The following is a 21,955-nucleotide window of genomic DNA, read 5'->3' as shown; positions in this document are numbered from 1 at the left end:
TCATTTAATTAGGTTGGGAAATGGGAACAGCTTACAGCTTACTCTCTCGGCTTGTCAATTCTGGCCGGCATCATATGCCCATTCTTTGGTCTACTAAAAGAAGCCGATGCCCATCTCTATGAACAGGAGAGACTTTTATATATGGCTGTTGCCTTGTTGGCCCATTAGCAAGAGAATATATTCAAATAGAGTGGAGTAAGTGATATATGTCCAAATTCCAATAGAATTGGAGGTAATGGGGAAAGAGAAGCTGGTGAATGGAATGGATAGTTCCAGTTGCTGTAGAATAGAACCTATGCTGCTGCCTTTCCTTTTCCAGATAATCCACATTGTAGACATGGACTCTGGGGCCTCTTGTTGATATTTCAGCAAAAATATCACAGATATTTCATTATGGAAGAGTTGATGTATAATATCATAGCAAATGCAATGTATGAAAATGTGGTTACTGTTACTGTCATTATTTGAATTTCTGCCTTATCCAAACCAAAAATTGTCACTGTTGGATCAAATGGTTGAATCCAATCAAAATAACTATTTCAGACGATTTTGGTAGGGCTCATCAACTCAGAATTTCCAATTTAAAGTTTTAGTTTCGTTTAGGGTTAATAATAAAACTAAAAACTAATGAGATGTTAACAGTCAAATCTCACCGTGTCCGTAATTAAAATATTTACAGTCAATCGCAATTGCATTATCCACAACTGATGTTAACAGGCAAATGTAATGGGATTTCGTTATTAATTTATTTTACGGATTAATTTCCTAATTAGTCCGTAATTTACTATGTCCACACCCTATTATATTACCATTTATTTTGCTTCCTTTGTCTTATGGAAAATATTTTTGGAGGAAAACTTTAATTAGCATATTTTTTAGTATTTGTCCGCTTGTGAAAAATATTAATTTCTTTTCATAAAAAATCATTAAAATATCTAAAATTTATAATTAAGTATAAAAGAAAATTAGACAAAATAAAGTTGAGAACATTCTTCTGAATAACAATCCAGTGATTGATGGCGGCAGGTAGCTACTAGACTAGCAGTGGCCAAAGGTCATTAAAGATGATTTTTGATAATTGTTTATTCATATTTAGTTTACTTTTGGTAATTCATTTTAGAAGATTTTACACCAAATGCATGCTGAAAATATTTTATGCCAAACAAATAGAGCTTTGAGCTAATAAACAAAAATGTGGTTGCTTAGACCCATAACTATTTTGAGCAACAAAATTAACTGCTAATTGAAAGACTTTTCTCTTTTGTTATTAATTCCAGGTCTAAACTGGATTTGGTTCAATGGAAAAGAATAAGATTCCAATTTGAGATCCTCAAGCCTTATATCTCAGACTAAATATGTGAATGGAAATTTATCTTTGACTTTGAGTATTTTTTAATTGGGAATTATTAATACAAAAATCGTTTTAAAAGAATTATTTGCAGATTACTCTGCCGCTTTTAAATGGATAACTTAAAAATTGGATTTATGTCTTCCCACCTCTTAAAAAAATAAAAATATTATCTTAATTGGATAGGAAACGGGAAGTGATTAGTGATTAGTGATCGAAGTCTGCTCAAAGCAAAACTAAATAATCACTAAAATACAAGTAATACTTGACTTTATTTTGAGCCTCAACACCTTTATCCTCTCAATCTTTATCCTCAGTGACTATGACACAAGTAAGAGAGAGAAAGATGGTTACTTTTCGGTGCAAAATCATAAAGGCCCTTCATTTGAGGAGAGAAAATGACACCCATGAATTGATTTCTGTGCCAAACCCAATATTGTATTCTTATTCCTTCACATTTGGAAACGAGAGAGAGGGGGGTCTGGGTACTTGGGTTTTTGTTATAAGGCCTCGTGTTGCTTGTACATTGGTTCTCGTACTTTTGAAACAGTGAGATTGAGAGATCCTTCTGGAGCTTGTTTCTTTTCGGTTGCTTTCTTTTCAGATAAGAGCTTATAGTTTGGACAAGATTCTGTGCATATCTCAACTGGGTTTTCCTTTTTCGTTTTAATTTCATAGAGAGATAGGTGCAGGAGAGAGAGAGAGCGGTTAAGATGTTGGAAGGGAAAGCTTTGATAGAGGACACTGATATGCCTGTGAAGATGCAAATCCAAGCTATGGCTTGTGCATCTCAGGCCTTGGATCTCTATGATGTCTTGGACTGTAAATCCATTGCTGCCCACATAAAAAAGGTACCATCTTTCTTTCATATGCACTCATGATTAAACAAGAACAATGAGGTGGCTGTTATTTTTGTTTAAAACTTTTAGAATCTCTTTGCTGGTTGGTAAAATTTTGCTTGTGCCTCTTGATACATTCATACACAATGAAGGTTCTTTGTTCTTAATTTTCTTATTAGATTGGATAATACTTAGAAGAAAAGAAAAGATTTCCAAAAAGAAAATAAGAGAAACGGAAAATGGAAAGTTTGTACGTTTTGTTTTAATTGATTTTTGTGTTCTACAATTTGGCAGGAGTTTGATATGAAATATGGGGGTGGATGGCAATGTGTGGTGGGTTCCAATTTTGGGTGTTTCTTCACTCATTCTAAAGGGTCTTTCATCTACTTTACATTGGAGACTCTCAATTTCCTCATCTTCAAAGGGGCTTCTTCTCCATCAGCTCTTGAGGAGAAATTGCCTGATCTGTCTACTAATTTCTCCTTGAGAGACTGAGCTATATTTGGTTGCCAAAAGAAAATTCAGACACGGGCAAGGCAAGTGAAAATGGGAAAAGAAGAAGAAAAAAAAGGTGATCTAGACTGGAGATGGAGAAGCAAAAGGAGCACAAGAAGAACATACATGGCCACATGGAGAGTCTTTTTTCACTTTCTTATGTGACTGACTTGGAAGAACGTATCTTGTATATGTAGTGCTTTCATGGGTCATTCAGAATGAACCCTTTTGTATAAGAAATAGTTGCTACTTAGTTGTCGTAGTATCTTCATTCTCACCTAGTCTCTGATTTTCTCAATTTCCCCTTAGTGCCTTTTTTGTGTGCTTGGAGTTGGAAAGCTACCTCATATTTAAGGCTTCATGTTGTTGCTTTTAGAGCCAGTAATGAAAAGAAAATCTATAATCATTTTGAGAGAATTGAAATGTATTTAAGAGAAACCTAAATCAATCACTATCGTTATCAATACCAATAATATCTCCATCCTGTAGTAATAATATTAATAATAAAAATCTAGCAGCATTTCCTGTCAAGATCAATCCTCGATAAGAAATGGTGGCTAGCGGCTAATGTGCTAGCACCAATATTAACCCCCTAACTAATTTCCTTGTCATTGTAAGGTTATTGGAAGAAAACAAATTTTGGATAAATGCTTTCTGAAATGCCAAGCTAACTACTTAGGATGAATGAACTTCCAAAATATTCTGGAAAATCAATGAGGACCTCATAATGATCCTAAGATAAACTATATTCTACCTAATTGATAGCATCTAACTCGAGCTTAATCATATAACTGGAGTCAAGAGGGGCTTGTTGGTTAAGTGTGCCTCCAAGTTTGCAATCACAAGGTCTGCCATTGCATTGCTGGTCTCTACAGTGTCACTTCCAATATGCGGCTGAAGGAAAACATTGTCAAGGCTAAACAATTGTTCAGGAACCATAGGCTCATTTTCATAAACATCAAACCCTGCACCAGCCAGCCGGCCTTCAAGTAATGCAGACACAAGTTCAGGTTCATCGACATGTGCACCTCTGCCAATGTTGATAAGAATGCCCTTTGGACCCAATGCATCGATGACTTCCCGGTTGATAATATGTCGAGTCTCTTCAGTCAAAGCACAAGCCACAACAAGGATTTGGCAAGTTTTGGCCAAATCCAAGATATTGGAGAAGTATTTGTAATTTGTATATGGTTTTTGAGTTCTGGAGTAGTAACTTATGGAGCAATTAAAAGCTTCAGCTCTTTTGGCAATTGCCGTACCAATCCTGCCCAACCCAACTATTCCAATTGATTTACCACTGAACTGAACCACGGAACAAATTATATAAATCAATAAATATACATTGGAATTGAAAGAGGAAAAAAACAGTGGCTCCATTTTCAAGTCATAAACACATTTAACCATCCTAGTAAATAGTATAAAAGTTATTTTTTCTTTCTCACAAAAGAAGAAGTTACTAAGAATAACTAAAAATAATACATGATAAGAAAACATGAAAATAAATTATAGAATAAACAAATAAGAATTGAGAGGAAAATTACCTGACGCAAGTACCAAATACATACATGGCAAACTCGGATAATATCATGTGGCTTGTTGAGCTCCTTATGTAATGTCAATTCTTAATTTCCCATACAGCAGAGAAGATAATGATATATCTGTATATGTTACTTGCTAGTATGTTCCTACCATGAAAGGCTGTCTGCCAACAATGATTTTACTCCAGATTTTTTTTTTTCTAATCCTTTTTGAAAAGAAAAGAAAAAAAAAAAACCTGCTACTTGACTTAAGACAAGAGAGGCAAGAAAGGACTTCAATCTGAACATATCATTGGCATAATATGTGACTCTTGAAAGTCTTGAAATCATAATCATGGATAGACGCACCCAATTATGAAAATTTTGAAGCTTTTTCCTATCTCACCCCTAAAGAGGAGAGAGCTCCTCTGCATTTTATAACCTCAATACAAATACCACTCAAATCAGCTATCAAACAAAACATATTATTGACAGTGGCAACAAATTCTGGGAAACCAAAAAGCAAAAGAGAAAGGGAAGAATCATGCTTGTCGACCTCACATTACTGTTTTATCAAGAAACACAAAATTCCGAACAAAATTATTGTCAAGCAAAACTTTCTTTCTTTTAAAGAAACGAACAAATGAACAACCTAAAGAAATCACCATTTTAATCAATTCATATCCAAGAAGATAATAATAAATTAAACAAATATAACCTAGAAAGAAAGAAACAAAAAAGCACAAACCTTAGTTGTCAACTCAAAATTCCCATCTCTCCACTTCCCATTTCTCACATACCCATCAGAAGCACAAATCTTTCTCAAAACACCCAACATCAATCCAATTGCCAAGTCAGCAACATCATCAGTCAAAACATCAGGAGTATTTGTAACTCTAATCCCTTTCTCTGCACACTTCTTTAAATCAATCTTATCTAGCCCAACACTGTAAGTAGCTACAATCTCTAAATTTGGCAATGCATCAATTAGTTCGCCATCTGCTCCAATTTTAGTGTCGCAAACTATTGCTTTGATATTGTTTTCATGGGTTTTCAAAAACTCAGTTTTTGATGGTTGTTGCCATAGTTTTAAGAGATTGAAATGGCTTTCAAGTTGTTTTTCGAGGTATGTGTATATTGGACATGTCATTAGGACTCCTATCTTCTCCATTTTGAGAGTTTGTGTGCAGGACAAATGTCAAGAGAATTGAGTCGTTTCTAATGAAACTGTCGTTTTGAGCATAAAAACACTTTTGAGTTCCTGTTATTGTAAAATTAGCATATTTGGTCCTTGTGAAAATTATGTGGAAGTGTAAGAATTCAGGGGTTAAAGTGTTTTAAGATGTAATAACCCATTGGCAATCTTAAATATCAAAGTATAATATTACTAAGATGTTAGGATTTGAACTGTAATATAGATTTTAGATTTTTATGATGGAGGACTAGTGCAGAGTTGTTAGCATTGTCAAGTACAACTTGCCACAATCTCCAATTTTGACAATGGCGGCAAGCAGATCATGCCCTTATAGTCATCAAGGAAGCGGGCTTTGTCTTCAGATTTCAAGAGTTTGAAGGCTTTAGTTCTTCAAGGTTGTACAGGTCATAAGGCCAGTTATGTAATCCAATGTCCTCTAGTTGTTTTGTGTTCTCTGTTGTTTATGCTTCCATTTCAAACACTGAAGACAAGTTTCTGTTGTATCTAAATATAGAAATCCAAATTAGTCTGTGGGATCTCAGGATGTCACCAGTAATGAACCAAAATTACAACGGACAATTGCAGTTGAAAATTAGTTTATAATAGCTCAGCAATGTCACCAAAATGTATGCATATATTTGCAATCTGGGAATGAAAATTGGCTCCTTAAGTAGGAAAGATAAATGAAATCACAAAAAGATAATATGTAAAATTTGCTAAAAGGAAATTTCAGTCATCTGTTTCCAACCAATAATCTTGACTAGTTTATTTGACAATTGATACAGATGCAGATACTAACAAAATGTCTTAAAAGAGCAAGAACTATAAATGATGGTGAAAATATTTCCTTCGTTGCATACATCAAGTGAAAATCAAACTACTGGAGTCAACAGAGGTTTGTTTGAAAAGTGTGCTTCCAGGTTGCCAACAACAAGGTCTGCCATGGCTATCCTAGTCTCGAAGGTGCGGGTTCCTACATGGGGGAGGAGGACTACATTTTCAAGGCCGAATAGCTGCTCAGGTACATTAGGTTCATCCTCAAACACATCAAGCCCAGCACCACCTAGTCTCCCTTCAAGTAGTGCAGACACCAGCTCAGGTTCATCAACATGAGAACCTCTACCAATGTTGATTAGGATGCCCTTTGGACCTAGTGCATCGATGACTTCACGATTAACAATGTGGCGGGTTTCTTCTGTTAAAGCGCATGAAACAACAAGGATTTGACAGTCTCCAGCCATCTCAACAACGCTTTGATAGTATTTGTAATTTACAACTGTTTTCTCTGTTCTGGCATAGTAACTAATAGGACAGCTAAATGCTTCAGCTCTCTTGGCAATTGCCATGCCAATCCTACCCAATCCAATAATACCAACTGATTTCCCAGTGAACTGACAAAAAAAAAAATTATAAAAACAACTTTAGCCGATCATTCAGATAAGCTTCAGGAATTAAGGGAATAAGAGGAACTTATAGAACTTATACCACTGGTACAGTCTAATATGTTCAAATCAGGACCCTAGCAAATAACAGAAGGAATGTAACAGAGGAAACAAACTTGCCATGTAGATTGCTAGAGAATGATAGAAAGGTTATGAAAGTTCATCTTTCACATAATCTTAGAAAAAGAAAAAAGAAAAAAAAGAAAAGATATTGGACTTCCAGTCCTAACTCCTAAGAGAAGTAAGATACAACCAAGAAAAGAAAAGGAGAGGCAACATTTTCAAACTATCAACACTCATCAGGGGAAAGAAAAATCACACTTCTGTCTTGTGTTAAATCAATTTTCAAGCACACCGTATACTGACAAGACATCAAAGAGCACTGCAGTTGCAACTTGCAAACTATAATAAACTCCTTCCACTCCAGTAGTGACATCACTTGTGACAGACATATGAGAAGGCCACCAATTGAAGCAGTACAGAATAGAAGTATATGAGAAACTTGATTCAAAACTTTATGCCCCTAAATTAAGCCTAAATTTACAATATAGCCGAATAAGCACATCAACAAAATGCTAAATCAGAAAACGGAAACCTTAGTCAACTTGTTGTCAACTTAGTAGCCAAAAACAGGAAAACGACAATATTATAAAGCACAAACCTTAGTAGTCAACTTGTAGTCACCCTTTTTCCATTTACCACTCCTAAGATACTGATCGCTTTCACACAGCCTCCTCATCACAGCCAGCATCAGCCCAATAGCCAAGTCAGCAACATCATCCGTTAACACATCAGGTGTGTTAGTGACCCTTATTCTTTTCTCCTTACACTTGGCCAAGTCCACCTTGTCTAGCCCCACACTGTGACTAGACACTATCTCCAGGTTGGGTAATTGATCAATCAAATCAGCGTCGATACCATACCCGGAATTACCCACGACGGCTCGGATTGAATTACTGTGCGAATTGAGGAACTGGGTCTTGTCAGGGATGTTATAAAGGTTGTAAAGGGTGAAGCGCTTCTCTAGTTCTTCAACTAGGTAAGGGTTCATCGGAGGGCAGGTCATGAGAACACCGATCGACTCCATTGGTTGTGCTCTCTGTTTGTTTCGTTGCCTTAGGGTTTTTTTTTTGGTTATGGAATCTCCTTCCCGTTTATGAGGAAGAGTGCAGTTTGAATTGTGGCTGCGTTTGTAATTTGATTGGAGCGTGGTTTTCAGCAAACACAGGTTAATTTTGTATGGATGGTTCTGCGTTTCGCTTGTAATTTGGAACAACAGATGAGAATAAGGTGTAATTTTTCAACTCTTTAATCATATTTAAGCATTTCACGCATCTAAATAATCTTTTAACACTCAAAAACAGATGCAGCTTTCCTTAAATGCAAGGATGCCAACAATAATGTATTCAACAAGACTGAAAAACTTAGACGTACAACTTAGAATGTCGAAAGTACTTTCTTCCTTCAAGGCATACTTGCCAACTCCAGAAAATAACGATTTCTAGAACAATTGCGAGTCACAGAAGCATGAAGATGCATCAACTCAAATCTTATTCACAAATCTTCAAGTCAAAATCAGACCACCGGAGTTAATAGAGGTTTATTTAAGAAGTGAGCTTCCAAATTGCCAACAACAAGGTCTGCCATTGCTGTCCTGGTTTCGACCGTGCCACTTCCTACATGGGGCAGGAGGACTACATTTTCAAGGCTGAATAGCTGCTCAGGTACATTAGGCTCATCTTCAAACACATCAAGCCCAGCACCGCCTAGCCTGCCTTCAAGTAATGCAGACACCAGCTCTGGTTCATCAACATGAGGTCCTCTGCCGATGTTGATGAGGACGCCCTTTGGACCTAATGCATTAATGACTTCACGATTGACAATGTGGTGAGTTTCTTCTGTTAGTGCACATGCAACAACAAGAATTTGACAGTTGGCAGCCAACTCGACAACGCTTGGATAGTATTTGTACTTCATGTCTGGTTTCTCTGATCTAGCAAAGTAACTAATTGGACAGCTAAATGCTTCAGCTCTCTTGGCAATTGCCATGCCTATCCTGCCCAACCCAATAATGCCAACTGATTTCCCAGTGAACTGAAACAAAAAGAAAAGAAACAAAGAAATCAACCAATAATTTAGAGAAGCTTCAAGAATCTTAAGAGAAGGAAAGGAAACTAAGAACACCGCCAATAAAGTCTAATTGGTCAAATGAAGTTGCCAGCAAATAACCACAAGCACCGAGAAGACATGTTAACGATGAAAATAAACTTGCCCTTGTAGATTGCTATACAACGACTGGAAGCTTTTGAAAGTTCCATATTTACATTTATAACCAAACAGTTGGACGTTTACAAGACAAGTGCGGGATACAACCACAAGAAAAAAATAAACCATAAATAAGGATTCTTGGTTTAAAAATTTTCAGAATGACATATGCTGCGACTCAGTCTAAACCAGAATATAAGAACAGGAGATATCTCCAATGCACAAAGAAGTGCCATTGTTCTATGTCCAAACTTAAGTAGCTACTCTACGTTATATAAAGTGAATAGCTACAATTGGCTGTGCATCGGCGATACAAATTTATTATCCCTAGATCAAACCCATATGATATCAAAAGGCATACATGAACCTGGTTGGGTAAATGCCCAGCTTTTCTAAACTGCATACATTTAATAGCCCCAGTTTCATGTGAGTAAACAGCTGAAGGATGCATTCTAATTATCTTGTCTTACTTGGGTGTCATGTAGAATTGATCAAGATAAAGCTTTTAGCTTTCCTTCCAAATCTTATAGCAAGCATTTCTTTTGCATCTTCTATGAGTCCATTAAGCCTAGTATCATGCTTATCCTTTGTTTTTAACTAAGCCAAATTTCAACGCAATAGCTCTTACTCGGACACCACAGACTGCAAATACTACAAATTGGCACTAAATAAGCCATAAAAATTGTAAATTAAAGATGCAATGACAACACCAGTAGGCAACAAACTTTTTTTAACTGCTCCTACTGAGAAACTTGTGCAGCTCCAGAAAAAACAAATTCTGCAGCAAGAACTTCAGATACAAACAACCAAACATGAGTGGAAAGTGGAAACCTACTCAGCATGCAGTTCAAGAAGAGGTTCATCAAACTATCCAGGAACAGGGGAAATAACATGGCAACTTGCAAACTACATAAGATGGTGATACCATAGCCGACAGACATAAAAATGCCACCAAATAAAGGACTACATTCTGGAAGTATTCTAGAAACTTGATCCAACGCAAATTTTTCCATCAACAATGAAAAGGAAAATATAGCTATATGTCGAACAGAGAAAAAAAAAAATTCATTAGCCGCCTGGCCCATCTCAAAAGCCTAGTTCAAAATATGTTTTTAATTAAAAGCAAGCAGCACCATAAGACCTACAGATCCAGAATGAGAAAGAACTATTGCTCAAAGTGATAGTTATCATGCGAAATAAACACAAGAATCCGCATATAAACATAATTCCTTCGAAAACATGCGATAATATGGACAACTATCAAAAATAAAAACATAAGCTTTTACCCCCATAATTTAAGCCTACTACTTAAGAAAAAGCTTTGGCATTGGCAGTAGTTCAAGTTCCTTACCTTTCACTCATTCTGCTAAATTACAAACAAGGACTCTCAATCATCATTAAGGCCAATATATTTGCCAATTTTAAAAAGACTTTGCTACCATTTACTTCCAAAACAATCAAAAGAAAAAAAAGAAAGTAATAAAGCATTTTTTTTACCTTCAATGAAGCAAAGTTCAAAACTTTTCACATCATTGATTAAGAAAAAAGGAGCGGAATCATAAGAATCAAACAAGTAAAACATCAAGAACAACAGACCTTAGTAGTCAACTTATAATCACCCTTTCTCCATTGACCACTTCGAACATAACGATCGCTCTCGCACAACCTTCTCAAAACAGCTAACATCAACCCAATAGCCAAATCAGCTACATCATCAGTCAAGACATCAGGTGTATTAGTTACCCTTATACCCTTTCCCTTACACTTAGCTAAATCGACCTTATCAAGCCCGACACTATAACTAGAAACTATTTCCAATTTAGGTAACTGATCAATCAATTCTGCATCAGCACCAAACCCAGCATTACCCACTACGGCCCTGATTGAGTTTTTGTGAGAATTGAGGAATTGAGTTTTGTCTGGAACGTTTTGGAACTGGTAAAGAGTGAAACGTTTCTCTAGCTGTTCTATTAGGTATGGATAGATTGGTGGGCAGGTCATTAAAACACCAACTGACTCCATTTGGTTTATGGGTGTTGCTTCTCTTTCTTTTTTTCCCCCGTTTTTCTTTTTTTTATGAAATTGGTCTTTGGGTTTGTGTAATAGTGCTGTTTGTCTATATTTTGATTGGTTTTATAATCAGTGGCAACGAACAGAAGTTAGCTTTGCTTGGATTGTTGTCTTTGTATTTTCATTTGTGGCCGAGGAGAGAAGACTGATTAAGCCACGTGGGCGAAAGTTGTGAAATGCAAAACGACGGGTAATTATCCCACCTGGTACCAATATTATGTACTGTATATCAATTTGGTACCAAAACTTTAATTTGAATCGATTTGATAACAAACGTACGTAAAAATATATCAATTTAGTACCAACAGTCAAATTCCGACGTCCGGAGCTGATGTGGCATGCTGAGTAGGAATTTTCCGGGTGTTTTGCCCCCAACACGGCCGTGTTATGCCTGTGTTTCCAACACGGCCGTGTTGATGGCTGTGTTCTCAACACAGGCTTGTATTCATGCCCGTGTTACTCTCTGTGGACGTGCTCCCTAAAAGCTTTTTTTTCGTTGATGTTTGATGCATCCAACACGGCCGTGTTTATGGCTGTGTTGGGAACACGGTCGGTGTTGAGCTTTCTCATGCCCATACTGTCACTCGTTTCGGCCGACTACTTTCTCACCCACAAAAAGAATTTCCCTCTACCCTCTTCTTCCCCGCTTCCCAAAATCTCTAATTCTATTTCCCTCTCCCCTCTTCTTCCCCGCTTCCCTCTCTTCTTTCCCGCCCCCACTGTGCGTTTTACAGTATTGTTACTCCAACTGTCACAACATTTTCACATTGCAGAGTGTGCGTTTTACAACATTGTTCCCGTCGCACAATGTCTCTTGAATGGAGGCGAAGAGAAGAAAGCGAAAGGCAGCCCGTGTACTGTAAGTCATATAACTTGCATTTTGTAACTTGTGCTCTGTATGTAATGGATGTGCTTGGTTTTTGGTAAATTGCAAAGGATGATCTTCTGTTATGTGTTTTATTATGGTGGTTGGTGTTTGGTGATTTGAAACCCTTTTCCTTATTGATTTTCATTGTATTGAGTGATTGTAATATAAAGAATGACATTGATTTGTTTTATCCATTTTACCATATGCAGTGCCTGATACAGAGTATTTCAGTATAGAATGGCATTGTTTTAGAGTAGATGATAGGGGTAGGCCAAAAATTAGAGATGTTGGGAGCATAGATTTTTGTTCTGCTGATATGATGTCAAGATTAGAGATAGATGCAATGGCCAGAGAATTGGGTTTGGTACCTGCATCATTTTCTATGTTTTGGAAGCATCCAAAGAAAAGTGACACAGATGGTTTGAGAAAGTTAGATAATGACAGTGATAGTATTGACATGTCTTTAAGTGTTGATGAGTCAAGAGTGATTCATGTTTATGCTAGGGATAAGGTAAATATGCAATAAGATAATTTAGAACCAACTGAGAATGTTGTGCATGCTGATAATATTGAATCATCTGAGGAAGTGAGAATGCTAAGTAGTGATGGCACTAGCTTAGAAGAGGTTCAAATTGAACAAGATGGTCATGGGAATGATGATAGTGATGAGTTTGACAGTGAGGCTGATGAGGAGGACCCTGAATTTGTTGATTCTGACTATGACTTGCATGATGAAGATGATGATGATTTATTTGAAAAATTTATTGATATGGAGTTAGAAAGGGATAGAACAAGGGTTAATGAAGAAATAATTGGAGGTGAGGGTTCAGATGAGACTGTTTATGCACCAAGTGATGAGCTTAGGTCATGCTCTTCATCTGATGAAAATGATATTGATTCGAGGAAGACAAAATGGCCAATTTTTAATGAGGAGATAGATATGGCCCACCCTAATTTGAAGATAGGCATGTTGTTTAGTACTTTTAGGCAGTTTAAAGATGCAGTAAAGAACTACTCAATAAGGAGCAGGAATCAAGTAATTTTTGGTCCAAATACAAAAACAAAATGTAAAGCAAAGTGCAAAAAGGGATGTGGATTTTTTATTTGGGCTTACTTGAAGACGGATGATAAGAACACTGTGCAAATCAAGTTTGCAAAGTTTGATCATAGTTGCACTAAAGAGCACAATAACAGACATGTTAATGCTAAGTACATTGCCATGAAGTATGTGGAAAGGTTTAGGGCTGATCCAAGTTGGGCAATTCAATGTATTATTCAAACTGTTAAGGAGGATATGGCAGTTGATGTCTCTGGCTAAAGGCTTAGAGAGCTAGGAACATTGCTCTGAAGTTCATTGATGGTGATGAAAGAGAGCAATTGGGTAGACTGCATGGTTACAAACTTGAGTTGTTAAGGAGTAATCCTGGGTCCACAATTGTGCTACATTTGGAGGAACAAGTGTTCAAGGGTTTATATGTTTGTTTTGCTGCCCTAAAAGATGGATTCAAGTTTTGCAGACCTTTAATATCAATTGATGGTTGCTGGTTGAAGGGGATTTATGGTGGGCTATGTGGCGATTGATGCCAACGACTGTATATATCCAGTTGCTTGGGCAGTTGTTCAAAAGGAGAACAAGGATAACTGGAATTTTTATTTTTTTGTTTTACTAGGTACAGGTAATAAGTTCATTATTATAAGTTCAATTCAATCTAATTGGGACCGCACAGGTAATAAGTTCATTTACTTAACTAAATATATTTGTAATAACCTAATGTATATTTACTTTAACTTATGCAGGTGCAAAATGTAACTCCTTCACTGTCAATCCAAACTGAGTTTGACATACCTGTTCATCTAGTATATTTAGATGATTTTAATCTTCATTGGACAAGTTTGTCCCAAACTGTTGCAGGAACACAAAGACCTCATCAAAATACAAAAAGCATCAATGAGTTGCTAAGTGATATTCCAACTCAATCAAGTGGAGTGAATGAAGACTCCCAGCCGAGTAAGAAGAATGGCAAGGGCAAGATAGTGAAGAACAAGGGCAACAAGCCATTTCTGGCTCCTAGATCCGCATCTCTTTCAACAGCATCAAAGAAAGCTTCTGGATCTAATCCTACTCCATATGAAAGTTTCAGAAAGGGGAAAGATAAGGTGCAAGCAACAACTAAGAAGACTCGGAGGAAAGAAAATGTTAAGACTGCAACCTCAAAGAAGAAGAAGCCTTGGATGCCTGCTGGTCTTGGAAACAACAACAAGCCTTAGCTAGGCATTATGATTGTTTAATACATTAGGAACTTGTTTATATGTAGGAACTTTTGTTTTTTGCTTTTAGGACAGATGGTGCTTTTGTGGTCCATAAGACAGATTTCATATGCTTGTTTATTGTGCTCAGTATCAACACTTTTTTTTTATGAGGACCATAAAATCTTTTAATTATTTTGTCATGTTCTTGTGTTCCACACTTAATATAAGTTGCTATTTTGTAATTACTTAAAGTGCACTACTTAATACTTTTGCTTAGAATTGTCCTTAGTGTCAACAATGATGTCTTCTACTAGTCCTTTTAACATTAGAAGCTGCCGAAACGAGTGACAGTATGGGCATGAGAAAGCTCAACACCGGCCGTGTTCCCAACACGGCCATAAACACGGCCGTGTTGGATGCATCAAACATCAACGAAAAAAAGCTTTTAGGGAGCACGTCCACAGAGAGTAACACGGGCATGAACACAAGCCCGTGTTGGGAATACAACCATCAACACGGCCGTGTTGGGAATACAACCATCAACACGGCCGTGTTGGGAACACAGGCATAACACGGCCGTGTTGGGGGTAAAACACCCGGAAAATTCCTACTCAGCATGCCACGTCAGCTCAGGACGTCGGAATTTGACTGTTGGTACTAAATTGATATATTTTTACGTACGTTTGTTATCAAATTGATTCAAATTAAAGTTTTGGTACCAAATTGATATACAGTGCCTAGTATTGGTACCAACTGGGATAATTACCCCAAAACGAGCGTATAAACGTAGGGAGGATAATTTTGTTTTGATTTGTTTCTTAAAAATTGTTTTTATTTTTTTTTCTTTAAATGAAAGGAAAAATTGTGCAAATAAACCCTAAGATTTAGCGCAAGCAACACATATCCGTTCGTCATATAATGAGGGACCAAAATATAATAAAAATTAAACAAAGGTGTATTTGCATAAAGAGAAAATTAAGGACATATTCGTTCATGGCATCAAATGTCAATAGCATATTTCCACATTTTTCTTAAATTAGAAAATCCTACACAAAGTAACCATACTTTATTTTAATATACTAATAAAATAATAATATAATTTTTTTAAAAAATTAATAATTTATAATTACAAGTTACCAAATAAAATAAAATTTACTAAAATAACATAAGGTAATTTTAAAAATTTATACACTCTTAAAATATATGAAAATTTAGTTTAGTTTATGAAAAATATGAAGATGATTATCATTTTTCGTAATTCAATAATAAATTTTGTGATTACGAAAAAATTTAATATTTTTTATAAATTTACTAATTTTTTCATAAATCATTAAATTTTATAAAAGTTATCATTTTTTTATAATATCATTCATTTTTTGCAACTAGATTCACTTACAAAAAATTAGTGTACTTTGTGAAAAAATATAAAGATGATTGAAATTTTTTATAATTTAATAATATATTTCGCGATTACAAAAAATTTAATATTTTTTTAAATTTATAAATTTTCTTATAAATTATTAAATTTTGTAAAAGTTATCATCTTTTCGTAATATAATTCATTTTTTCGCAACTAGTAACACTTATGCAAAATTAATATAATTTACGAAAAAATATAAAGAAGATTGTCCATTTTTGTAATTTAGCAATATATTTTACAATTATGAAAAATTTAGTATTTTTTATAAATTTGTCAATTTTCGTAAATAATTAAGTTTCATAAAAATAATTACTTTTTCGTAATATCATTCATTTCTTCGCAACTAGTAACACTTATGAAAAATTAGTATAATTTACGAAAACATATGAAGAAAATTGTCATTATTCGGAATTTAGCAATATATTTCGCGATTACGAAAAATTTAGTATTTTTCATAAATTTTTCATTTTTATAAATTATTAAATTTTAAATATTTTTGTATAATATTGTTCATTTTTTTACAAATAGTAACATTTATGAAAAATTAGCATAATTTGTAAAAAAAAATTAAAAAGTATTGTCATTTTTCATAAAATATTAATTATTTTTGTAATTATAAAATTGTAGAGAGTTCAATAGGTTGCCAATAATCTTTATTTATAAAATTTAAAGGATAAAAGTTAAGCTAATTAAGAATCAATGGTGTTTAAAACAAAGTATAGTTATTTTGTTTTAAACAAAATCACCCTAGAAAGCACTTTTCTTAAAATAAATTAGAGAGAAAGAATGGACAAAGTATCAAATCCTCCTCAAATTTGTACCTTGAGTTCAAATAAGTCTAATTTTAATTATTTTAGCAAATAATTTTATAACTTTTAGTTAAAGACTAAATAAATTTAAAGTTTCATTAAATTTGCTGAATTAATGGCAACGACATTGATGATAGTTTGTCAAAGTTAGCGATGGTTGTAAAATAGCAGCAATAATTATTAATTTTAATTTTTTTATAAAATAAAAAATAATTTTTTATATATAAAAATTACAAAGTTTAATTTCTAATATTAAAATTAGTATTTATTTAAATTTTATTTATTTAAATAATTTAATTAAAAAATATAATATACATGCTCATAAAATTTCTTAAATTTAGATCTATTTAATTTTTAAATAAAAATTCTAGACCTATTTATTAAATTAGTTAAATATAAACTTATTTGGGCTGAGCTAAAAGTCCTTTTGATCCTTTATTTGAAAAAGAACATAGCCTCTATAAATACTATAACATTTAAATCACTAACTTAACTTTAAGTGCTAGATTAAATGCCATCCAACCTAACTTCTAAGTGCTAGGTTAAATGAGGAAAAAACTAGTTTTATTTATATCCTCTCTTTTAGGTTTTATATGTTCTTGGAGCCTTTTATTCTCCGAGGAGATTCAAACCATTGGAAACGTTGAAATTAAAAACAAATTAATTAAGGGCTTGATGGCCAAAAAAAATTCTTTGCCACACATTTGAACTTGGTGGCCAAGAATGTTTTTCTGCCATCCGATGGTGCTTGGAGGACAAGCACCTCTTATCTATAAAAAGGTAAAAGATGCAAGTTCTCAAGCTATCCCACATCAATTTCACTTTTTCCACATCCCTCTTAAAAAAGAAAAATATTAGAGAGAGGTAGAGAGAGGGAAAAAAAAATGCTCTCCTTTAAAAAAAAAAAGAAGAAATTGTAATTTCATATTTTTTTCACAGTGAAATTCTTTTATTCTTGATCGTGGTTTTTACTTCAATTTATTGGGGGGTTTTCCACATAAAATCTATATGTTCCATTTTTGCTTCAATATTATTTTTTCTGTCTATTTGAATTGCAATTTTGCTCTATCCAGTCCAACAAGTGGTATCAGAGCCTAACTTGGGTGTTAATATCTACTTATTGTATACTATATGGTTGCCACTAATAAGTGGATCCTCCACATCATGAAAAATTAAGTTACATTATTAATCATCATTTGAAGGTTGTGGTAGAAGCAATGGCGATAGAATTTGAGATTGAGAAGTTCAATGGGAGTAATTTCTCATTGTGGAAGTTGAAGATAAAAACTATCTTAAGAAAAGATAATTACATGGCAGCTACTAGTGAAAGGCCAAAGAAAGTCACAGATGATAATAAGTGAAACGAGATGGATGGAAATGCTATTGCAAATCTTCATCTAGCACTTGCAGATGGAGTGTTGTCAAGCATAAAGGAGAAGAAAACAACAAGGGAGATTTGGGATCATCTCACAAAATTGTACAAGGCCAGGTCACTTCACAATAAGATTTTTCTTAAGAAGAAATTGTAGACTCTTTGAATGTCTAAATCTACAACAGTAACATAGCATATAAACACATTGAATACTCTATTTTTTCAACTCATCATTAGGCTATAAAATAGAGCCAAATGAATGTGTTGAACTTTTACTTTAAAATCTACCTTATTCGTATGATCAGTTTATCATTAATCTGACAAATAATGTTTTCACTGATTATCTAAACTTTGATGATATTGCACATATTATTCTAGAAAAGGAAAATCAGCACAAGAATAAAGAAGATAAGTTGGCAAGTTCACAATAAGCAGGGGCTTTAACTATAACAAGAGGGAGATCAATGAAATGTTGTTCCAGGGGGAGCAAAAATCAAGGTAGGTCAAAGTAAAGAAGTAAGAAGAACATGAAGTGCTACCATTGTGGCAAGAAAGGTCATTTAAAGAAGGATTGCTAGAATTTAAACTATAAAAATTTCAATCCTCAAGAAAATGTAGCAAGTACCTCAAGTGAAGGTGATGCTTTGTGCTGTGAAGTAGTGACAACTATTGAAGGCGGGAAAAGATTTGTTGATGTCTGGCTCATTGACTCAGGGGCCACATTTCACATGACCTTTCAAAGAGAATGGTTCCATCATTATGAACCTGTTTCTAAAGGATCTGTGCTCAGCTGTAATAATCATGCCTTAAAGATTGGTGGTATTGGAACTATCAAGTTGAAGTTCCATGATAGTACAGTTCGCACAATTCAATAAGTGCGACATGTAGAAGGCTTGAGAAAGAATTTACTGTCATTAGGTCAACTGGATGACCTGGATTGTAAGATTATCATCGAGAAAGGAATCATGAAGGTGATTCGAGGTGTGCTTGTACTTATGAAGGGAGAAAAGATTGTTGCAAACTTGTACATATTGAAGGCAGAGACTTTTCAGAGGTAAAAGCATTAGTTACTTTAAGCAGTTCAAGTGAAAAGACTTGCAATAGTGTGGCATCAAAAACTTAGACATATGTCTGAGCAAGGAATAAATATTCATGAAGCAAAATCTACTTCTAAGACTTACTAAGATGTCTTTACCCTGTGAGCATTATGTTACAGTAAGCAACATAGATTAAAGTTCAAAACGTCGAATTCTAGAAGTAAAGAGATTCTAGGATTAGTTCACTTTGATGTATGGCAAGCACCAATTATATCCTTAGGAGGAGTGAAGTACTTTGTATCCTTCGTAGATGACTACTCTAGGAGATATTGGGTGTATCTTATCAAGAGTAAGGTAGATGTATTTTCAGTTTTCAAAGTATTCAAAGCACGGTTAGAACTTGAATATGGTAAATAGATCAAGTGTTTTCGGACAGATAATGGAGGAAAATATACAAGCAGTGAGTTTGAAGAATTCTGCAATCAGGAAAACATCAAAAGACAGTTCACTATAGCATACAGTCCTCAGCAAAATGGAGTGGCAGAGCGGATGAACAAGACATTGTTAGAAAGAACAAGAGCTATACTGGGAGCTGCAGACTTAGATAAGGCTTTCTAGGTAGAGGCAATCAACACCGCCTGTTATATAGTAAATCGGGCCCCACATCAACTGCAATTGAGTTGAAGACACCGATGAAGATGTGGACTGGCAAGCCAGCTGATTATTTAAATCTCTATATATTTTAAAGTCCGGTGTACGTGATGTATAATGCTCAAGAAACTCCAAAGTTGCATTTAAAATCTAGGAAATGTTTATTTACGAGGTATATTAATGGTATGAAGGGGTATCGCCTGTGGGATCCCACTGCCCGCAAGGTTATTATTAGTATGGATGTGATCTTTATGGAAGATAAGAGACAAGAAGCAAATAATAGCACTATGCATGAGAGTTCAGAGGCTACAGTAGTACAAGTGGAAAAAGAATCTGGAAATAAGGATTCTTCTGAAGCTGAACCAGTGCACGAGGTATAGAAACTAGTTAAGTCACAAGTATTAGAAATTCATCGATGCCGACAAAATGACCAAGTTGGCACTCAAATTATGTTATGAGAGCAATGTTACATATTATCTTCAAACAGAGGATAGAGAGCCATCAACTCTTCAAGAGGCAATGACTAGTTCAGATGCAGCTCAATGGATGACAGTAATCCAGGAAGAAATAGAAGCTCTTCTTAAGAACAAAACCTGAAAACTTGTACCATTACCACAAAGAAGAAAGTCCATTAGCAACAAATGGGTGTTTAAGATTAAACGTAATAAGATGATCGAGTGGAGTGGTATCGTGCAAGATTGGTGGTAAAATGATATGCTTAGAAAGAAGGTATCATGCAAGATCCTTTCCCTAGTGGTTCGACTTACAACAGTCAGAGTAGTCCTGGCAATATGTGCTACATTCGACTTATATCTGGAGCAGTTAGATGTCAAAACTACTTCTCTCTATAGAGATCTTGAAGAAGAAATTTATATGCTCCAACCAGAGGATTTTGAAGAAAAAGAAAAAAAGAACTAGGTTTGCAGGTTAAACAAATCCTTGTATGGTATCAAACAGGCACTGAGATATTTGTACAAAAGATTTGATTCTTTCATCATGAGCCTTGGATACAATAGACTTAATGTAAACTTTTGTGCATATTTTAAAAGGTTTAGTGAAAGTAATTTTATTATTTTGTTGTTGTATGTAGAGGGCATGTTGTTAGCAAGCCCCAACAAAGATCGTATCAAAGAGTTGAAGGCACCGTTGGCTAGGGAGTTTGAAATGAAAGACTTGGGATCAACAAACAAGATTCTAGGGATGCAAATTCATAGAGACATAAGTAATAGGAAGATTTGGCTACTCAGAGAAACTATTTGAAGAAAGTCTTGTGGCGCTTCAACATGCAGGATTGTAAGCCAATTTTCATCCCTCTTCTTATTAATTTCAAGTTATCCTCCAGTATGAGCCCTAGAAGTGAAGTAGAGAGGATGGAGACGTCTTGAGTACCATATACATTGGTAGTGAGAAGTTTAGTATTCTCCATGATTTGTATAAGATCAAATATTGCACAAGCAATAGGAGTGATTAGTCGGTATATGGCGAATGCTAGTCGAGAGTATTAGGATAATGTTAAAAGGGTCCTTAGATACATTAAATGGACTATATATATTGTTAAACTCTTATTAGGGTTTGGATTTGCGTAGCTAGTCTATTACTTGTTTGGATATTTAATTCCTTTCAATGAATTAATTTTTAGTTACTTTTACTTTTCTTGTAGTTTGATTTTAGGCCTGATTAAATACATGTATTTGCGTAAATTACAGACAATGAAAGTTGCATGATTTATCAACTCATACACTTATAAAATTTAGAAACCTCAATCACAAAAGTAGACGAATCTTTCAGAGAGTAATAAATTACTAAGAAACTTAATGAACTCTAATTAATTGACATGATCATGAAAATAGACTGTAATTGAATTTGATATTTTTAAATAATTTGAATGATTACCCTTGACTAAAGTTAATGATTTAGATTGTGAAATAAATCTTGTAATCCAAGTAATCGCTAGTGAAACAAATCTGGGCTCAATTTTAGCTTTAAGTTTTTTTTTTCTGTTAATTATTTATTTAATTACAATTATTCGATTTTGTTAGATTATGAAAATACAATTAGAGCCGGTATTTAATATTAATCTTCTCGTGATAACAATACTCACATTCACTCTCACCTGTAAAAATTTTCTAACACTATCCCACATCAATTTTAATTTTTCTACATACCCTGGTGAGTAGGGCTGAGCACGGATTGACCCAATTCGGTTATCTATAAATCACCAGTACTATATTAAACTTCGGTTCTTTTAAAATTGAAGGTAGCAATACCGTACCAAACATAAAAGGATCCGTATTTAATCTCATATTTATTCAAATACATTTAGAAAAAATATGATTATCAACCTAAAGAAAGTAGCATGAAAATTTGAAATTAGAAT

General features: G+C 34.6%; 3 protein-coding genes across 3 annotated transcripts; 1 reads left to right on the top strand and 2 right to left on the bottom strand.

Annotated features, from left to right (window-relative positions):
- The first annotated feature begins 2,061 nt into the window (after positions 1-2,061).
- LOC8274483 (dynein light chain LC6, flagellar outer arm) lies at positions 2,062-2,959 on the top strand. Its single transcript, XM_002515985.4, has 2 exons — positions 2,062-2,199; positions 2,482-2,959. The coding sequence occupies exons 1-2, from the start codon at positions 2,062-2,064 to the stop codon at positions 2,680-2,682; spliced, it is 339 nt and encodes a 112-aa protein (XP_002516031.1). The 3' UTR covers positions 2,683-2,959.
- Positions 2,960-3,139: 180 nt separating this feature from the next.
- On the bottom strand, positions 3,140-5,717 carry LOC8274482 (glyoxylate/hydroxypyruvate/pyruvate reductase 2KGR). Its single transcript, XM_002515984.4, has 2 exons — positions 4,948-5,717; positions 3,140-3,984 (listed from the first exon to the last, which is right to left on the bottom strand). The coding sequence occupies exons 1-2, from the start codon at positions 5,368-5,370 to the stop codon at positions 3,466-3,468; spliced, it is 942 nt and encodes a 313-aa protein (XP_002516030.2). The 5' UTR covers positions 5,371-5,717; the 3' UTR covers positions 3,140-3,465.
- Positions 5,718-6,031: 314 nt separating this feature from the next.
- On the bottom strand, positions 6,032-11,344 carry LOC8274481. Its single transcript, XM_048378353.1, has 4 exons — positions 10,698-11,344; positions 8,415-8,930; positions 7,498-8,130; positions 6,032-6,785 (listed from the first exon to the last, which is right to left on the bottom strand). Exons 1-4 carry the CDS (start codon positions 11,121-11,123, stop codon positions 6,267-6,269), a joined length of 2,094 nt encoding a protein of 697 aa, XP_048234310.1. The 5' UTR covers positions 11,124-11,344; the 3' UTR covers positions 6,032-6,266.
- Between the last annotated feature and the right edge of the window lie 10,611 nt (positions 11,345-21,955).

This window comes from Ricinus communis, chromosome 8 (genome assembly GCF_019578655.1).
Source record: "Ricinus communis isolate WT05 ecotype wild-type chromosome 8, ASM1957865v1, whole genome shotgun sequence".
NCBI classification, from domain to species: Eukaryota; Viridiplantae; Streptophyta; class Magnoliopsida; order Malpighiales; family Euphorbiaceae; genus Ricinus; species Ricinus communis.
The sequence above is the reverse complement of the archived record's forward strand: the minus strand, read 5'-3'. Positions and strand labels throughout refer to the sequence as shown.

Bases quoted from the DNA above. Each gene is read 5' to 3' on its own strand.
- LOC8274483 (XM_002515985.4), top strand. From the start codon at position 2,062: ATGTTGGAAGGGAAAGCTTTGATAGAGGACACTGATATGCCTGTGAAG. The intron at 2,200-2,481 runs GTACCATCTTTC...ACAATTTGGCAG, and splicing joins TTGCTGCCCACATAAAAAAG to GAGTTTGATATGAAATATGG.
- LOC8274482 (XM_002515984.4), bottom strand. From the start codon at position 5,370: ATGGAGAAGATAGGAGTCCTAATGACATGTCCAATATACACATACCTC. The intron at 3,985-4,947 runs GTTTGTGCTTTT...TCCGTGGTTCAG, and splicing joins ATTTTGAGTTGACAACTAAG to TTCAGTGGTAAATCAATTGG.
- LOC8274481 (XM_048378353.1), bottom strand. From the start codon at position 11,123: ATGGAGTCAGTTGGTGTTTTAATGACCTGCCCACCAATCTATCCATAC. The intron at 8,931-10,697 runs GTCTGTTGTTCT...TTTTTGTTTCAG, and splicing joins ATTATAAGTTGACTACTAAG to TTCACTGGGAAATCAGTTGG. The intron at 6,786-7,497 runs GTTTGTGCTTTA...TTTTTTTGTCAG, and splicing joins ACTACAAGTTGACTACTAAG to TTCACTGGGAAATCAGTTGG.